This window comes from Schistocerca serialis, chromosome 5, assembly GCF_023864345.2.
Source record: "Schistocerca serialis cubense isolate TAMUIC-IGC-003099 chromosome 5, iqSchSeri2.2, whole genome shotgun sequence".
Lineage (NCBI taxonomy): Eukaryota > Metazoa > Arthropoda > Insecta > Orthoptera > Acrididae > Schistocerca > Schistocerca serialis.
Window position 1 is genome coordinate 650,925,044 of NC_064642.1, and position 19,747 is coordinate 650,944,790.

The window sequence follows — 19,747 nt, forward strand, 5'->3', positions numbered from 1 at the left end:
CACACTGACAGAACCACAGGCACATAGACACAGGCAACAGAGCATGCACAATGTCGGCACTAGTACAGTGTATATCCACCATTCGCAGCAATGCAGGCTGCTATTCTCCCATGGAGACGATCGTAGAGATGCTGGATGTAGTCCTGTGGAACGGCTTGCCATGCCATTTCCACCTGGCGCCTCAGTTGGACCAGCGTTCGTGCTGGACGTGCAGACCGCGTGAGACGACGCTTCATCCTGTCCCAAACATGCTCAATCGGGAACAGATCCGGAGATCTTGCTGGCCAGGGTAGTTGACTTACACCTTCTAGAGCACGTTGGGTGGCAAGGGATACATGCGGACGTGCATTGTCCTGTTGGAACAGCAAGTTCCCTTGCCAGTCTAGGAATAGTAGAACGAAGGGTTCGATGACGGTTTGGATGTACCGTGCACTATTCAGTGTCCCCTCGACGATCACCAGTGGTGTACGGCCAGTGTAGGAGATCGCTCCCCACACCCTGATGCCGGGTGTTGGCCCTGTGTGCCTCGGTCGTATGCAGTCCTGATTGTGGCGCTCATCTGCACGGCGCCAAACACACATACGACCATCATTGGCACCAAGGCAGAAGCGACTCTCATCGCTGAAGACGACACGTCTCCATTCGTCCCTCCATTCACGCCTGTCGCGACACCACTGGAGGCGGGCTGCACGATGTTGGGGCGTGAGCGGAAGACGGCCTAACGGTGTGCGGGACCGTAGCCCAGCTTCATGGAGACGGTTGCGAATGGTCCTCGCCGATACCCCAGGAGCAACAGTGTCCCTAATTTGCTGGGAAGTGGCGGTGCGGTCCCCTATGGCACTGCGTAGGATCCTACGGTCTTGGCGTGCATCCGTGCGTCGCTGCGGTCCGGTCCCTGGTCGACGGGCACGTGCACCTTCCGCCGACCACTGGCGACAACATCGATGTACTGTGGAGACCTCACGCCCCACGTGTTGAGCAATTCGGCGGTACGTCCACCCGGCCTCCCGCATGCCCACTATACGCCCTCGCTCAAAGTCCGTCAACTGCACATACGGTTCACGTCCACGCTGTCGCGGCATGCTACCAGTGTTAAAGACTGCGATGGAGCTCCGTATGCCACGCAAACTGGCTGACACTGACGGCGGCGGTGCACAAATGCTGCGCAGCTAGCGCCATTCGACGGCCAACACCGCGGTTCCTGGTGTGTCCGCTGTGCCGTGCGTGTGATCATTGCTTGTACAGCCCTCTCGCAGTGTCCGGAGCAAGTATGGTGGGTCTGACACACCGGTGTCAATGTGTTCTTTTTTCCATTTCTTGGAGTGTATATGAAAATGGAACACTGCAGTAAGGGATATGGATTTTTCCAAAACGGTAGTTTTGTGTTAGTGAATCCTATAGGAGAAAGGATCTGAGAATTCCATGATAAGTTTCAACCACAAAGCATGATCACTTGGGATAAATAAGAAAAATATCACAAATTATTTCTTAGATTCAAAAATGTTAAAATGTGCGTTAATTCCTAAGTGATCAAACTGCTTAAGTCATCGTCCCTAGACTTACACACTACTTAAACGAACTTAGGCTACGAACAACACACACACACCAATGCTGGAGGGACGCCTCGAACCTCAGGCGGAAGCGGCGCTCAGTCAGTGTCGTGACGTCTCAAACTGCGCGGCTTTCTTAGATTGAGGAAACAGATAAAAGACCTAGTGACCTAGTTCTAAAACTGTACTGGATAATAAGTTGGTATTGATGAAGGGTAGACGGAAACAATTTAGTAAAGAAGAGACCCCATACTATCAAATGGGGCAATGCTTAACTAAGAGATAACGAGCTCATGAGAGGTTTTTACTATGGTGGACATAACGGCCCAGACATTTACCAGAAATTGTGGGGGAACATAATACAAAAGCTTAAATAAAGGTATCTTGAATTCGTTATGAGAATTAATTTAAGTAAATTTATTGTTGTACAATTTAATTCAAGCAAAATAACTGTAAACAACGAGAAATAAAAATTTACCTGTATTCGTATGCATGGATGGCCGGTTGCACTGTGAAATATCAGCCAGATGATAAAAGTTTCAAAAGCAGAGTGGCCAGTTGAAAATGGAATTAAAACGAGAAAGTAACAGCTTAAAAGTAAACTTAATTACTGAAAACTAGATGCATCTTAGAGTAACATAGAGGACACTAACAAAAATGTGCATAAAGAGTCACAGTAAACTCTAGATGAAAGAGTTTACAGGTGGTATGGAAACATTAAAATGTTCCATAAAAGGAAATAAAGGTACGTTTAAATGAAGAGCGGGATATATGGTAATTTGTGACTTTCATAGAACATTACAGTTTATAATCAAAATATCCACGGCCGCGACCGAACCCAGTTCCCTCTGAGCAGCCATAGCGTACGGATCTCCGTGCCGGCACGTTCACAGGAGCTCAGTCCGTCAGTTCACCTGATGATGGCGACATGTATGATCGCCGAAATATTGTGCTCGTTGGACACTATAGACCGGCAGCACACCCGTGGATATTTTTATTATCAAATACGCCGGGAGAAACTCAAGAATCAATACAGTTTATGACTCAGTCAATGCAATACAAGTCAATGAGTGATCTAGAAACCAGTGCATACTTTTGTAATGAAGCATTTAATATGCAATTCAAACTCAGTAACGTAAGTTCATGAAACGTCACCAAGCTTACATTTATAAGTGAAAAATAAAATTAAAAACTGCACGATGACGGTATTGGTTCTAGAAATATTTACATCTCATTGGACAAAAAGGTATCAAAAGTAATTAGAATAAAATTTTAGTTGAAGATATGGTGAAAGACTCAGGGCAGATTGGTAGGATAGTAATGTCACGTTCTTGAATTAAAAACGCGATCTTCGATAAGGATACATTATTTTTCACTAAAAGCTATCTCGATAACTCTACAGGGTGACTGTCATTAACATTAGAAACCTCCAAATCGACGTAGAAGACGCTGAGACAAGTGATTTATCACAAGGCACGTGGGGTCGAAAATGTCGGAAATAACCCAAAAGTCACATGTTCAACAGTTGTCATCATTCTTGGGGTATTTTCCTACATTTGCGGGACCATGTGTTTAATAATAAATTACTTCTCTCAGCATCGTCTATGTCGCTTTGGAGGTTTTTCAGCGTCAGCGTTAATAAGAATCACCTTATAGAGTTATCGGGATAGCTCGAATATCTCTCTTTATTTCAAGAACGTGAGAGTTCTGTATTATTACCACGGTATAAATTTGTCTCAGTGTCATATACGTCGCTTCGTAGTTTTTTAAATGTTAATAACAATCGCTCTGAATGGTATGTGACACAGGATAAGGAAATGGAAGTAATACTTAACGCGTACGATCTCACAGCTAGTGGTATACTAAGGTTGTTAATTTCTCACTCTGGCTGTTCAGCATAGTTTGTGGTTCCAGTGGACGCACACTCTATTGGCGTCAGAAATGTGTTAAAACCACATAGGCGTTAATCGTCAAATGATGAGGTGTCGGGCATCAGATAAAATTGTGATCCATAGATCTGTACGTTTGCAGGTACACTAAAATACTATGGGTAACGAACGATGACGAGAGCGCAGCTGGGCTGCAGCAAAGTCGTGATTTAGATTTCTACAAACGAGTTCATGCGGTAGAATAAACTATCTAGAAATATATCATGCAAAGACCAAATTCTTAAGTGGGGTCATCACCAGATGGGTATGGGGCAGGCTAGTAAACTTCATAAACTACGACGTAGTGCGACTGGAGTGGTGCTTGGGTATTTTAGGAAGATTGTCTCCCCCATTTTCATGTGCCAGGTGCAGTCTCGGCTGTCCGAACGGGTGATATACACGGTACAGTCGCGTTATTGTGACCAACACCTGTGTTCTACATTCAGCGACCAATAACCAGTCACAGACATTAGGTGGCAGCACTAGCAGTGGAGGGTATGTAAAGCGTGTCAGGGGTGAGGGGCGGGAAAACATTCCAGTCGATGTCGTGATTCGGAAACGGAGCAAATTATCTGACGTCCCGAACGACACGACCGAGCGAGGTGGCGCAGTGGTTAGCACACTGGACTCGCATTCGGGAGGACGACGGTTCAATCCCATTTCCGGCCATCCTGATTTAGGTTTTCCGTGATTTCCCTAAATTGTTTCAGGCAAATGCCGGGATGGTTCCTTTGAAAGGGCACGGCCGATTTCCTTCCCAATCCCTCCCTAACCCGAGCTTGCGCTCCGTCTCTAATGACCTCGTTGTCGACGGGACGTTAAACACTAACCACCACCACCACCACCACCACCACCGAACGACACGAACATTGGTAAATTCTCCAATGGTGCAAGCATTTCCGAAACGGTTAAGTTCGTAAACTGTTCTCATTCCCCATTGGTTACAGTATGACGTGCACGACAAAATGGCGTTGTCTCAAACCGGCGCCATGGCTTCTGTAGCGCACCAGGGGCCATAACTGAGAGCCGTGAACTATTGTGCACGGGCGATGACGACATGTGTGGCTGATAAGCAACTAATCACCCAGATGAAACAAAGCGCTACCAATGGTGTGCCGTCAGCGACCATTAAGTCAACTTTTGGCCTCCTCTGCGGGTGCCTGCTTCGTGCATCTATATGTACTGCTGTTCATCGGCAAGGAAGGCTGGAATCTGTACGTCTATACTGCAACTGGACGACCAATGAATGGAGACAGGTTGGCCTTTTCAGATGAATGACGATTTATGCTGCATCAAACAAATGGCCAATGGCACATACAGCATGAAATGTATGAAATCAAAAACCACACATGATTTTAATGGGCTGGGAAATGTTTTCCAGGCATTCCTTGCGTGATATCGTCATTTAGAAAGGCAAAATGGATCAGCACTTGTATGTATCTATCCATATGCACCTCTTTACGCCGGTCGGATAATGCTCAGAGCCATTTGAATCCCTTTACGCAGTTTGTTTTTCCTAGGCACAGTAGCATCTGCTAGCAGGACAATGCAGCTTGTCACACAGCTCGTAGTATATACACGTAGTTCGAAGATAACCAAGATGTTTCCGTACAGCCCTGTCGATTTAAGCCCAATCTATCGGGATGTTCGGGCCTAGGATCCTCAACCGAGGAATCTAGCGCAGCTGGCCCCAACACTGGAGCCTGCGTGGCTTCACATCTCCGTCGGCCACATCCAGAACTTCGTTAGCTGTCTTCCTGCACAATTCGCAGCGGTTCGCACTGCAAAAGATGTTTACTCAGGCTTTTGACGCGTGGCTGTTTTAATGTGACCGAAAAATGTATGTACTGGTTCAAATGGTGCTAAACGCTATGGGACTTAACATCTGAGGTCTTCAGTCCCCTAGACTTAGAACTACCAAAACCTAAGGACATCACACATCCATACTCGAGGCAGGATTCGAACCTGCTACCGTAGCAGCAGCGCGGTTCCTGACTGAAGCGCCTCGAACCACTTGGCCACAGCGGTCGGCATGTACTGGTGAACTGACATTCACTATCCATATTAAAGTACTATAACGGGATACTATTCGTCTGCTCCACACGGTTCTCGCCACGATTAGCATTTATAAAGGGAATAGTGGGTTGCCCAGCTCACAGATTAACGCCTCTCAAAGGCTGTAACAGTCTCCTGACGGGATACGTAAGACCAGCTGCCGTGAATTTCTAGTTAGGACTCCTAGGATACGGTGACTGCATCTGTTATTTAATTTTCCAAGCGACTTGTGTATGCGTAATATCATCCAGATGTGTCTGATCATCTATCATCCTTTCGTATGACCATAAATCGCTGTATGAAATGCAAACATGTTATTAGCATCAGTGGCAAAGTTCTCTTCTTCACTATCTGTTACAGACGAGCAAACAGTCACGTAGTACCATAAAATGTATGTCATGTGTTCCGAGTTGTTCTATCACCCTTTAGTCTTACACTGCTCTCGTGACCATTACATGTAAACAGATCTTGAGGATACGTAAAGTAATTGACGTCGGTCTAAGCTACATAAGAATAAAGATTGAAACGTTCCCTTAGAAAAATTAATGAATGACTGTGCTAATAAACCTCTTACATTATTTGCTTTTCAAACAGCTGAGCAAAACTGAACGTACTCAGACATTACTCTCTTTACTTATTCTGATCAACACTAAACTGACACACAATATTTTCAGCGCAACGCAATCTGACTTTCAAAAATCCCTACAAAAGAATGGCCCTGACTGACAATAATCTATACCTTTCATCAATCACTTACCTCACAAAAATCTTCGTTACTCGAACTACTGCAATACAGCGAGCGCCAGTACTGCCAGCTAAAAGAATCTAACTACTGAAGGCACTAACTACTGATAGGCATAGTTAGCAAATGAAAGGTTTACCTTAACAGTCTTTAAGAGTCATAATATATATATATATCAGTTCATGACATCCAGTCTTACGAATTTACTGTCTCTGATGGACACACGTCCAGATCATCGGCTCTCAAAACTCCGCCATCTCTCTCCCCACATCCACCACTGCTGGCGGCTCTGATCCAACTGCGCAACGCTACGCGCTGTTAACATCCAGCTGTCCAACACTACAATAGCCAACAACAATGCAAACCAGCCACAGACTGCACACAGCACAGCCAGTGGTTTTCATACAGAGCGCTACGTGGTATTACCATTAAAAAAGCCTATACAGCCTACTTACAAGATGAGTACCTTTTTCAAAGATCAGCAAATGTTAGTGATCATAATTAATCTTAATATGATGTAAAAAAAATGTTGTAATTTATTTCTTGGATGTGGAATAGCTGACGAATCGATTGAAAAATATTTTCCAGAATCGTAAGAAAACTACAGTGGAGCATAAACAATTCTCAAAACTTTCAACGGACATTACCAGGACATATACCAGGGGTATAAGAACGATTTTGCCAGGACAGTTAAATTCAAGTTGAGTTGCATATCCACTAACGGAAAAAAATCGCAATAACATGAAGGAGTTGCGCTAAATAAACATAAGTTGGTAGGCGTGTTTCTAGATCTGAAAGACGTTGTCTATCCGGATTAAGCGCCTGTGGTATGAGACCGGATTAGTAGCTCCGCTTTCGGGATGCGAATCACGTTTGCTTTAAATACACCTTGTAACAGTTGTGACCATTGGTTACCTTTCTGACTGGACGTAGTGAGTTGATGGTAGTCAATAATGCCTTTAAGGCGACAAAGACGCCACTATCAACACCTCACAGAGTTTGAACGAGGTCGTGTAATAGGGCTACGAGAAGCTGGATATTAATTCTGTGATACTCCAGAAAGGCTTGGCAGAAATGTAGCCATTATACAGGGTGTTACAAAAAGGTACGGCCAAACTTTCAGGAAACATTCCTCACACACAAAGAAAGAAAAGATGTTATGTGGACATGTGTCCGGAAACGTTTAATTTCCATGTTAGAGCTCATTTTAGTTTCGTCAGTATGTACTGTACTTATTCGATTCACCGCCAGTTGGCCCAATTGAAGGAAGGTAATGTTGACTTCGGTGTTTGTGTTGACATGCGACTCATTGCTCTGCAGTACTAGCATCAGGCACGTCAGTACGTAGCATCAACAGGTTAGTGTTCATCACGAACGTGGTTTTGCAGTCAGTGCAATGTTTACAAATGCGGAGTTGGCAGATGCCCATTTGATGTATGGATTAGCACGGTGCAATACCCGTAGCGCGGTACGTTTGTATCGAGACAGATTTCCAGAACAAAGGTGTCCCGACAGGAAGACGTTCGAAGCAATTGATCGGTGTCTTAGGGAGCACGGAACATTCCAGCCTACGACTCGCGACTGGGGAAGACCTAGAACGACGAGGACACCTGCAATGGACAAGGCAATTCTTCGTGCAGTTGACGTTAACCCTAATGTCAGCGTCAGAGAAGTTGCTGGTGTACAAGATAACTTAGACCGCGTCACTGTATGGAGAGTGCTACGGGGGAACCAGTTGTTTCAGTGCCATGTACAGCGTGTGCAGGCACTATCAGCAGCTGATTGCCCTCCACGGGTACACTTCTGCGAATGGTTCATCCAACAATGTGTCAATCCTCATTTCAGTGCAAATGTTCTCTTTACGGATGAGGCTTCATTCCAACGTGATCAAATTGTAAATTTTTACAATCAACATGTGGGCTGACGACAATCCACAAGCAATTGTGCAGTCACGACATCAACACAGATTTTCTGTGAACGTTTGGGCAGGCATTGTTGGTGACGTCTTGATTGGCCCCCATGTTCTTCCACCTACGCTCAATGGAGCACGTTATCATGTTTTCATACGGGATACTCTACCAGTGCTGCTATAACACGTGCCTTTACAAGTACGACACAACATGTGGTTCATGCACGATGGAGCTTCTGCACATTTCAGTCGAAGTGTTCGTACGCTTCTCAACAACAGATTCGGTGACCGATGGATTGGCAGAGGCGGACCAATTCCATGGCCTCCACGCTCTCCTGACCTCAACCCTCTTGACTTTCATTTATGGGGCATTTGAAAGCTCTTGTCTACGCAACCCCGGTACCAAATGTAGAGTCTCTTCCTGCTCGTATTGTGGACGGCTGTAATACAATACGCCATTCTCCAGGGCTGCATCAGCGCATCAGGGATTCCATGCGACGGAGGGTGGATGCATGCATCCTCGCTAACGGAGGACATTTTGAACATTTCCTGTAACAAAGTGAAGTCACGCTGGTACGTTCTGTTGCTGTGTGTTTCCACTACATGATTAATGTGATTTGAAGAGAAGTGATAAAATGAGCTCTAACATGGAAAGTGAGCGTTTCCGGACACATGTCCACATAACGTCTTTTCTTTATTTGTGTGTGAGGAATGTTTCTTGAAAGTTTGGCCGTGCCTTTTTGTAACACCCTGTATATCACTGTTGACATCGGTGGTCACGGGAACGTATGGTCTCAAGAAGACCGAGTTATGGACGGCTACGTGGCACTTCCGAGAGCGAAGAACATCGTGTTCGGCGCATGGCTCTGTCGCATTTTACTGCATGTGCCGTAGTTGGTACCACATTGGCTCAACGACATGTTACAAATCGGATACTTCAAAAACAGCTCCAAGTCAGATGGACTATAACGTGCCTTCCACTGGGCCCAAATCACCGCCATTTGCGACTCCAGTGGTGATGGCATGTGTCCTAGTTAGAAGGAGGCCAGATGAGCGCTTGTAGCCAGCTTGTCTGGTTGCTAGACATACTGGACCTACACCTGGGCTTATGGTCTGGGGTACGACTTCGTATGACAGCAGGAGAGCTCTCGTGGTTGTCCCAAGCACCCAGACTGCAAATCTGAAAGTCAATTGGTGATTCGACATGTTGTGCTGCCATTCATGAACAGCATTCCAGGAAGTGTTTTCCAAAAGGATAACCCTCGCTCACAGATCGCTGTTGTAACCAAACATGCTCTATAGACTGTCGACGTGTTGCCTTGGCCAGCTCTGTCATCAGATGTGACTCCAGTCGAAGACATGTGGGACATGATCTGACGACAACACCAGCGTCATCCACAACCAGCATTATCCGTCCCTCAGTTGACCGACCAAGTACAACACGAATGGTACTCGATGAGCATGGTACTCCAGCCCACAAACTAACTTCCGGCACCTGTGAAACACAGCGCATGCTCTTTTACGAGCTTGCATTCAACATTATGGTGGTTATTAATTTACTTGCATTTCACATTTGCAAAAGCTTATCTCGCGTTTACATAATCGGTGACTGTGCAATGTTAATCACTTAAATATGTTACCTAGACAAATGTATTTCCGAAATTTCGTTATTCTACATTAATTACATTTTGGTGTTGCTACTTCTTTCTGCGGCAACGGCCTTGCCGCATTGGATACACCGGTTCCCGTGAGATCACCGAAGTTAAGCGCTGTCTGGCGTGGCTGGCACTTGGATGGGTGACCATCCAGCTCCCATGAGCTGTTGCCATTTTTCGGGGTGCACTCAGCCTTGTGATGCCAATTGAGGAGCTACTCGACCGAATAGTAGCGGCTCCGGTCAAAGAATACCATCATAACGACCGGGAGAGCGGTGTGCTGACCACACGCCCCTCCTATCCGCATCCTCATCTGAGGATGACACGGCGGTCGGATGATCCCGATGGGCCACTTGTGCCATGAAGACGGAGTGCTTTATTTCTTTCTGCCGTCCGTGTATTTTTCGTTCTCCGCAAAGAAAACGAATATGAAAACGGAAACCTTAGCAGACATTACGATAATAGCCTAAATTTTGTACATCTTAAAAGTAGCTGAAATGGCTTGCGAAGATGCTACTATCAAAAGAAGACAAGTTTCCAATACTGGTTCAAAATTAATAGACAAGGTGCTGAAATTGTAGGCTTGTGTGGAGTACTACCCAAAGCGAAAAAAAAAAAAAAAACTGGAGATTTACAAATTGCGTCTGAGCATTGCTAAACATTAACGAACCATATCGTGTATAATGAAGCGGTATCAGAAAGAAGAAGTAAAGGTATATGAGGGAAAACCCATACGAAGAGTAGGTACTACGGTGAGGCAGTTGCTAAGATTATTAGGATTAGTTAATAGGGAACGGATGCGGTAGTATATGAGAAAACTGGAGGGAACAACAAAGAGTGTTAAACAGAGAATCGAGGAATGGGATTAGAATAGCAAATATTTGTTCTGCTTACGGCAGGAAAGCTTGGGTGCCCACTGAAACACAAACAACTCTCTGACTGTCAGTTGAAAAATTCTTGGAAGATAATGGCTTCACTGCTTAAAATTTATGAAGGCATTTTCTAACTATAAATTTTCTGTCAGTGCAGTTTTAGATTCTGAAGCCACCTCCGAAATTGATTTAATTTACCTTCCATGTAACGTGACTTTCATTTGTTCTCCGTGTTTGGTACTTTAATTTTGTGCGAGATGCATTCTGTCAACTATTCCCGAAAGAGAACGAGAGCACAGGAACTAGAAAATCAGCCAAGGAATGGGATATTATTTCTGGGCTTCTTATTTTAAAATTACGTACAACCTACAGTTAAAATGGAGGGAAATTGAGGCTTAACGTCCCGTCAACACGAAAGTCTTTCCAGTCGGGGCAGCCGTTCGGTAGGTTGAGGACATTAAGGAGATTGTGAGAGGTGATGGGAACCACTCTTATTTTGATTCGAGAAATCACCAGCGTCTTATTTCGGGATGGTTACCCAAGACGAGCTGTGGGATTCGGGAACGTAAACCACGGTGCCAACGGGTTCCATTCCTTAGTTTGTTTCTAACTAGTTGGTTACTGTGGTTAGTGGAGCACTAAACAGTTGCTTACTAGAATTTGTCACACAGAAGTGCAGGAAACATCGCAATCGAGACGATGTCAGTTTGGTTCCTTCCACCATTCTCGATTTTCTTGTGTCGATACCGTACAGAACGTGCAATGTTACTAGCAGCCGTAAACAGTTCATTTATGTCTAAGACAACGGATAACAGTGCAAATAATTCATGCAAAATTTGCTGCGTGCTGCATATATATAGTGTGTCTGAAATACGACCAGTCATAGTTAGCAGAGGACGCGTCTACATTCGGGAACCAATCAAAAATGTTGAACTGTCTTTAACCTGTTCCTATAGAAATTACTTAATTACTGACATAAGCTTCATTTCGCAGGGCGCTGGCTGGCTTCACTTTTGGCATAATCCTCATGAAGGTCATCAGCGTCTTTTCTGGGTTCCTGCTCTACGCCACCTATCGCGACTGTGATCCTGTCAAAACCCACGTAAGTGCTCCCCCGTATTTACAAATTTTCTGGCTCAGATACTTTATTTCAGTATTATTACTTCGTGTGTCAGTGCATTATCTCACGACTTTTCAAATACGAAATATTTGAGCTTTAATTTCTCGCATAACGAAATGTATCCCCTGCTTCTTTCGGTAGTGGATTACAAGTCTGATGCTCTTCTGTTAAGATCGGTTTACGGCATCATGACAGAAGTAACAATTAAAAAGTATTCATTAAGTAGCAGATAGTACTGAGTACCCGTCATTGTATGTATTTATTGCCATCTTCTCCTTTCCCCTCTGTCTGTCCCTCCGTCATCCCGTCTCTGTCCATCTCCTTCTGCCCCTCTCTCCGTCTATCTCGTCCTGCCCCCTCTTTCTGTACATCTGCTCCTCCAACCTGAATCCATATGTTTCTTCCTTCAAACCTCGTTTCCTCTCCCACCTTTAATTCCATCTCCTCCTCTCCCGCTCTTTCTCTATCTCCTCCTCCCCTTATCTCTGTTCTTCTCCTCCAGACCCTCGCTGTGTTCATATCCTCCTCTCTCTCTCCTCGTTCCTTTACCTGCCTACCTCCAACTCTCCTCTCTCTCTCTGTCCAACTCCCCTTCCCTTTCTCTGGTAATTTGCTCCTCGCCTTCCCTCTTCACCTGCTCCTATATCCTATATCTGCCAATCTCTGATTTTTCTTTTCCTTGTCCATCTCCTCCTCTCCCCTCTTTCTATCCATTTCGCATTCCTCTCTCTATCTGTGTGTATCTCTTCCTCCCACCTGTGTATCTCCTCCTTCCCCGCCGGCCGCTGTGACCTTGCGGCTCTAGGCGCTTTAGTCCGGATGCGCGCTTCTGCTGCGGTCACAGCCTCGAGCATGGATGTGTGATGTCCTTAGGTTAGTTAGGTTTAAGTAGTTCTAAGTCTAGTGGACTGATGACCTCAGATGTTAAGTCCCATAGTGCTTTGACCCATTTTTTTGAACTTTCTTCCCCCTTACTATCTGTCCATCTCCTCCTCTCTCCTAACTTTATCAGGCTTACCACAGTAATAGCCTGGTAATTCATCCTCCCACAGTAATTATTTCCAGATCGCCACTAATATGTGGACGGAATTCGGTGAAATCGTTGCAGGGGTTTAGGATGAGCTTTTTACTCTTGATTTTGGTTGCGTATGCACATGTAAAGTATATTTCACATATATTTAACATACTTCTCACCTATATGTACACATATTCCAGCTGTAACTCTAATGAATTACGCCCTGTAGTTTCATTTTCACGCTGATATTTATGACGTCGTATCTCGTATCCTGGACGATGATGTAATATTGCTCATTGAGTACATCCAATGTCGCAGTTTATTGCATATCTTGTTGCTGAAAGAATTCATTAATATAGAGAGATGAAATACGTCTGCGATGTGATGTTTACAATGTCCTCGGCTGCCACGGCGGTGCAGGAGGTGTCTCGTCCCGACCAGCTGCTGCCCTTCTACGTGATGCGGGTGGCCGGCCACGTCCCCGGACTGCCGGGCCTCTTCGTCGCCGGCATATTCGGCGCTGCCCTCAGGTGCGTACAGGCTCTGCAGCAGGGGAGTCTTGGAGAACACGTACGGCCGTCCTCAGTGTTGCTTATGGTCGATGAATACCAGCGTGCAGTACTGACGGAGTAGTTATAGCCCAGATTTCACTACAACTGAGACCTTGTCGTTCATGCTAAGAGCCAAACCGACAATGGGACAAAATAACTTCAACAAGAAACAATACGACAGTATGACAAGGAATATCTCTTTCCAAACGATGCGCAATTGAACTATGTTTTAGGATGTGACCATTTAAATGCAAAATTTTATTCTGGACGTTCTTTAACTGAAGTAGGGAACTGGAGCCGTTGCTAATTTAATTTGACACTTTAATTTGACATAGATTAGTCAAGAAGAGTAAACAATTTTAATCACTTGTGCCGTCTTATCAGCTGCGAGACTGCGTTTCAGCTTCAACTGGAAACAAGTGTCACAAACTGTTGTACCTACTGGTTCCAAGATGCTCTCATGATTACACATGTTTGCAATGTATTCATGGGAAGTGTAAACACTTCATTTAACTATAGGAGAAATTGGAACGTATCTTCCGAAACATCTAATGTGAGGAATAAGTCAGTTCAGTAGCGTTTGTCGATTTTATTACTGTACACATGTTACTACAGTCATCACCCCTGTATCTATGGAGATGTACACGTCTCCAAGGAAAATTTAACTGAGATAAACCATTGTGATGAACAGGTGCCAATGTTTACTAGCCTTTTTCTAATTTTGGTCCATACTAACGCCTCTAAAATTTTCCTACCCAATAATCATACGAGGGTCACTCCAAAAGAAATGCACACTATTTTTTTTAAATGCATCTTTTATTCTACATGTTTGAAAGTTTTACAGGGTGTAGATACTTCCTTTAGAAACAATATTTTCATTTCTCCACATAATTACCATCCCTCTCAACTGCCTTACTCCATCTTGGAACCAGCGCCTGTATACCCGCACGGTGAAAATCTGGACCAACGTGTTGGAGCCACTGTTTGGCAGCGTGCACAAGGGAGTCATCATCTTCAAACCTGTTCCACGAAGAGAATCTTTCGGTTTCCCAGAGAGATGATAGTCACATGGAGCCAGGTCAGGACTGTAAGGATGGTGTTTCAGTGTTGTCCATCAAAGTTTTGTGATCGCTTCCATGGTTTTTTGACTGACATGTGGCCGTGCCTGCTTTTGCCGACACTTTCAGTATTTTGCAAACACTTCCTTCCCCTTTCCCAAAGTAGAGTGACAATTCGTTCACTGTGATGCGTCTGGCAGCAGTCACCAATTCGTTAACTCTCTGCACATTGTCGGGAGTGTTTGCAGCACGACGTCTGCCTCTGCGAGGACAATCGTCAATATTGCCGTGCCCACATTCATCACGTAACCTGCTTGCCCACCGACTAACTGTACTGCGATCGACAGCAGCATCTCTATACACCTTTTTCAACCTCTTGTGGATTTTTCCCACTCTCTCGTTTTCGGAGCACAGCAATTCTACGACAGCACGTTGCTTCTGACTAACGTCAAGTGTAGCAGCCATCTTGAAGATATGCTATGACGACGCCACTCACGGGAACAGGTTGAACTAAGTTTGAAAACAAAGGGGAAGGATGTATCTACACACTGTAAAACTTTCACACATGCGGAATTAAAACTGTATTTTTACAAAAATAGTGTGCATTTTTTTTGGAGTGACCCTCGTAGTAACAACAGCACCGATACTTGTACTCCACTGTCAGAAATCAGAAAGTTTTTCGCTCATAAATTTCGGATAGCTTGTTTTCGGACTAGGATTCCTAACTCAAACTGACATATTTAGCTTTGTTTCACTATTCCTGAAAGTTTAACATCACGAAATCATCCTGAACTAACTAGTTTAATATCAGTGTCCAGAAATTAGCAGCTGATATGTGAAAATTTGCTTGGTGTTCCAGTATATTTATTCTGTACTACTAGTAATTCGTCTTACACATCTTAGCAATGAGCGCTTGATTTTAGTTCCATGTCTGGCACTCTCAACGCTCTTTCTGCTACTATCTACGAGGACTTCCTGCTGCCCCTGATGCCCAAAAAGAAGACGGATCTTCTGGTGAATTTTATAATGCAAGGTATCGTGCTGGCTGTGGGCATCGTCACCGTAGGAATGGTCTTCATTGTCGAGCGGCTGGGAACAATTCTGGAGGTAAGCACGCATCTCAAAGGCAACAACGTATACCCAAAAGTTCAGAAGAGCTCCGGACATTTGTTGTAGGGTACTTACAGAAACATTCGGACAATACGAGAAATGAGAAAATTAATTCATTACTTAGCTAAAACGATAATTCTGATAGTACATACCTTTAAGCATAAAAAATCTGAAAGGTTTATGTAATCAATTGGATCTTTAGTCTGATATTGTCTTTGAGCTTCTGTTCGTTTAATCCTCTAACAAATTTTATGTAAATAGACTTAAGTGGTAATTAAAAATTTATGTAAGTACCTACACTGGGGGTTCAGGCTGGATCCCTCATTTTCGTTCAATGCTGAGGCACTATTCGAGAACATGGAGAGCTTCGGCAAATCTGTTCGTGTGTAAAGGGGAATTTAGAGTAGACTGGGTCGGCAGTGAGAATATGGATAGAGGAGGGAAGCGTGCAAGTGTAGTCTCTGCAGTTGTGGGAAGCACTTTGACAACGTGGCATAGAGGCTAGCGCCCCCGTCTAATAAGCTGGTTCGATTCCCGGTCTTCGTACAAATTTTCACTCGCTGCTTCAGTCTGTATACATAAAATCATATCTTTATGAGATGAGAAAACACTGAGATACTGTAGTTTCATTTTTTCAACTAATTTATTGTGGTAGTGTATGCTTTTTCAATACAGTATACTTTTCCAATACAGTCGGTACTTTTTACATCAAAGATACTGTACAATTTTATTCTTCACACTAGTCCTCGATATTTTTCGCCTCGGTGTGAAATATAAATCTCTGACATTTTTCGAGCGAGTGTAGTAGACATACCAGTGATAACCGACGGAAAATAAAATAAAGTGGACGGAATCAAGCTTCCTAATCACTTTTGCGAATTGAAGTTTGCAGTTTGTGTTAGGGAACGTAAAGCGTTTTGTTTCCTGATTAATTACAATGCCACAGTCATTCAAATTGTGGAAGAATTTCAATCCATACAAAAAGTGCCCAAATCATTAGTTGAATTTAAAAATCTCCTTTTTTGCTAAGTTTATCAGCTCAAGTAACTAATTTTTTTAACACTTTTGTGTTCTTCTTGTGTTAAATCAGTTGTTTGTAAATATACTTGTTTGAAAAATGTTATATAATGAATTGATACTAATATCAGATTCTCCATAATATTCAGTCGTTGTGTTTGTTTCAGTTCAGATAAAGTATACATTTAAGTTATTTCTAGATTTACGTCACTAAAATCCCTCAGAATATTCAGTTATCTGAGAACGGTGGTATAAGCGCACAATCAGTGTGGGCTCAGACCTAGTTGTTTAATTTGGCCACTTGACATTGTGAAAGGGTGCCTTCCATTTCGTCAGTAGCGCATTATAGTACGAAAAATAGTATAAATTATATGAGTATTCAATAATGATATTTTCGTTTGCAGATTTATTCTCTCTTATAAAAACATCAGAACATCTTATTAAAATAGACAGGTTTTTCATGTTAAGAAATAGTCAGTTCACTTCATTGTGTATGTCAGAAACGCTGGAGCAGTAAAAGCCACAGAGTATTTAAATTACATCAGAACACGTATTCGAAATTCAACTTCAGCAAGAATATAGCAGCAGGACGGCTTGCACCAAGTGTAGTCTCCGAACGACCAGGAGATAGTACATAATCTATTTTTTCATTGTAAGAAATAAGTTGTGATCCTACAGTATAAATTTAGAGCAATGTTAAATTCAGAATTACTGAAACTCAGTGAAGAGCCAGCACCGACGAAAGATGGATATGGTGTATCTTCAATGGGAGTAAATGTACAGTTTCTGTTCTATATGTAATGTTTAATTTAATGTTAGACCTCACATTGATATTAGTCATTACTGTAATCGACAAGCCCTGAAGTGATGAATATGTGTCAATCTTTATTCCAGTTCTAAAATAAAACGTAAAAGCTAATACCATTTAAATATTAAAATATTCTGTAGGTTTTTTTTTTTTTTTTTTTTTTTTTGTGTGGCAATCGGTTGCTCATTAGGCTACGGGATATAGAATGACTCAATGAATTTAACGAGATATACAAGCTTAATTTATGTTATGGGAATTTCCTTCTTTCAATATGGTGTAGCCAGACATTATTCGTTCCATTTGTATCCTATTCAAAATATTTGATTGAATGCTTCTTTCCCGGTTTCTTAGCTATGCATTACAAACCCGTGGCAGCAAAGTAGACAAACATGAATTAAGGAAACTTTTCTTACAACTGTCTCTTTACGCAGCAATAAGGTGCCATAGTACAAAAAAATATTCTAAGGGTAATTTTAGTTATATGTTGATGGAAAAGGGCACAGAACCATGCTGTAATAAAAATTAAGGAATGTTCAACTGACAAAGCCAAGTAAATGCCACTCATCTTTTTTCTACGCAAGTAAGTCTGTCTTAAAATACACTCCTGGAAATGGAAAAAAGAACACATTGACACCGGTGTGTCAGACACACCATACTTGCTCCGGACACTGCGAGAGGGCTGTACAAGCAATGATCACACGCACGGCACAGCGGACACACCAGGAACCGCGGTGTTGGCAGTCGAATGGCGCTAGCTGCGCAGCATTTGTGCACCGCCGCCGTCAGTGTCAGCCAGTTTGCCGTGGCATACGGAGCTCCATCGCAGTCTTTAACACTGGTAGCATGCCGCGACAGCGTGGACGTGAACCGTATGTGCAGTTGACGGACTTTGAGCGAGGGCGTATAGTGGGCATGCGGGAGGCCGGGTGGACGTACCGCCGAATTGCTCAACACGTGGGGCGTGAGGTCTCCACAGCACATCGATGTTGTCGCCAGTGGTCGGCGGAAGGTGCACGTGCCCTTCGACCCGGGACCGGACCGCAGCGACGCACGGATGCACGCCAAGACCGTAGGATCCTATGCAGTGCCGTAGGGGACCGCACCGCCACTTCCCAGCAAATTAGGGACACTGTTGCTCCTGGGGTATCGGCGAGGACCATTCGCAACCGTCTCCATGAAGCTGGGCTACGGTCCCGCACACCGTTAGGCCGTCTTCCGCTCACGCCCCAACATCGTGCAGCCCGCCTCCAGTGGTGTCGCGACAGGCGTGAATGGAGGGACGAATGGAGACGTGTCGTCTTCAGCGATGAGAGTCGCTTCTGCCTTGGTGCCAATGATGGTCGTATGCGTGTTTGGCGCCGTGCAGGTGAGCGCCACAATCAGGACTGCATACGACCGAGGCACACAGGGCCAACACCCGGCATCATGGTGTGGGGAGCGACCTCCTACGCCGGCCGTACACCACTGGTGATCGTCGAGGGGACACTGAATAGTGCACGGTACATCCAAACCGTCATCGAACCCATCGTTCTACCATTCCTAGACCGGCAAGGGAACTTGCTGTTCCAACAGGACAATGCACGTCCGCATGTATCCCGTGCCACCCAACGTGCTCTAGAAGGTGTAAGGCAACTACCCTGGCCAGCAAGATCTCCGGATCTGTCCCCCACTGAGCATGTTTGGGACTGGATGAAGCGTCGTCTCACGCGGTCTGCACGTCCAGCACGAACGCTGGTCCAACTGAGGCGCCAGGTGGAAATGGCATGGCAAGCCGTTCCACAGGACTACATCCAGCATCTCTACGATCGTCTCCATGGGAGAATAGCAGCCTGCATTGCTGCGAAAGGTGGATATACACTGTCCTAGTGCCGACATTGTGCATGCTCTGTTGCCTGTGTCTATGTGCCTGTGGTTCTGTCAGTGTGATCATGTGATGTATCTGACCCCAGGAATGTGTCAATAAAGTTTCCCCTTCCTGGGACAATGAATTCACGGTGTTCTTATTTCAATTTCCAGGAGTGTATCTGATGAATGTGAAATCTGTTTTATTGTGTCCCTACTGAAATATTGTACACATCGTCCATGCAGCCAAATGCTTCCTGAGGCTAACTCCTTAGCTTAAAACTTCTGTTTCTCCTACAATTAACATAGCTCAGTATCACAGCCTCCCCCAACTTAACAATTATCAATGCGTGTGAGATGCGATGGGGAGCCATACTGCAAAATGTCCACATGCAGCAAAAACCATCCAGCAACTGTTGGATAAATGGAACGTCCTACTACAAGACCTTACCAACCTTGTGACCCACATGGAAACTCGTTTTAGAGTATATATTTCCGTCTGTAGTGATCATACA

The 19,747-nt window shown here is 44.3% G+C and overlaps 1 protein-coding gene across 1 annotated transcript in view; it reads left to right on the forward strand.

Moving 5' to 3' along the window:
- LOC126480667 (sodium-coupled monocarboxylate transporter 1-like) overlaps nt 1–19,747 on the forward strand; it is a 100,283-nt gene that overhangs the window by 49,817 nt on the left and 30,719 nt on the right. The window contains exons 8-10 of the mRNA XM_050103891.1: nt 11,705–11,813; nt 13,267–13,376; nt 15,379–15,562. Of these exons, the coding sequence (XP_049959848.1) occupies nt 11,705–11,813; nt 13,267–13,376; nt 15,379–15,562 (403 nt within the window). The remainder of the gene's footprint in view (nt 1–11,704; nt 11,814–13,266; nt 13,377–15,378; nt 15,563–19,747) is intronic.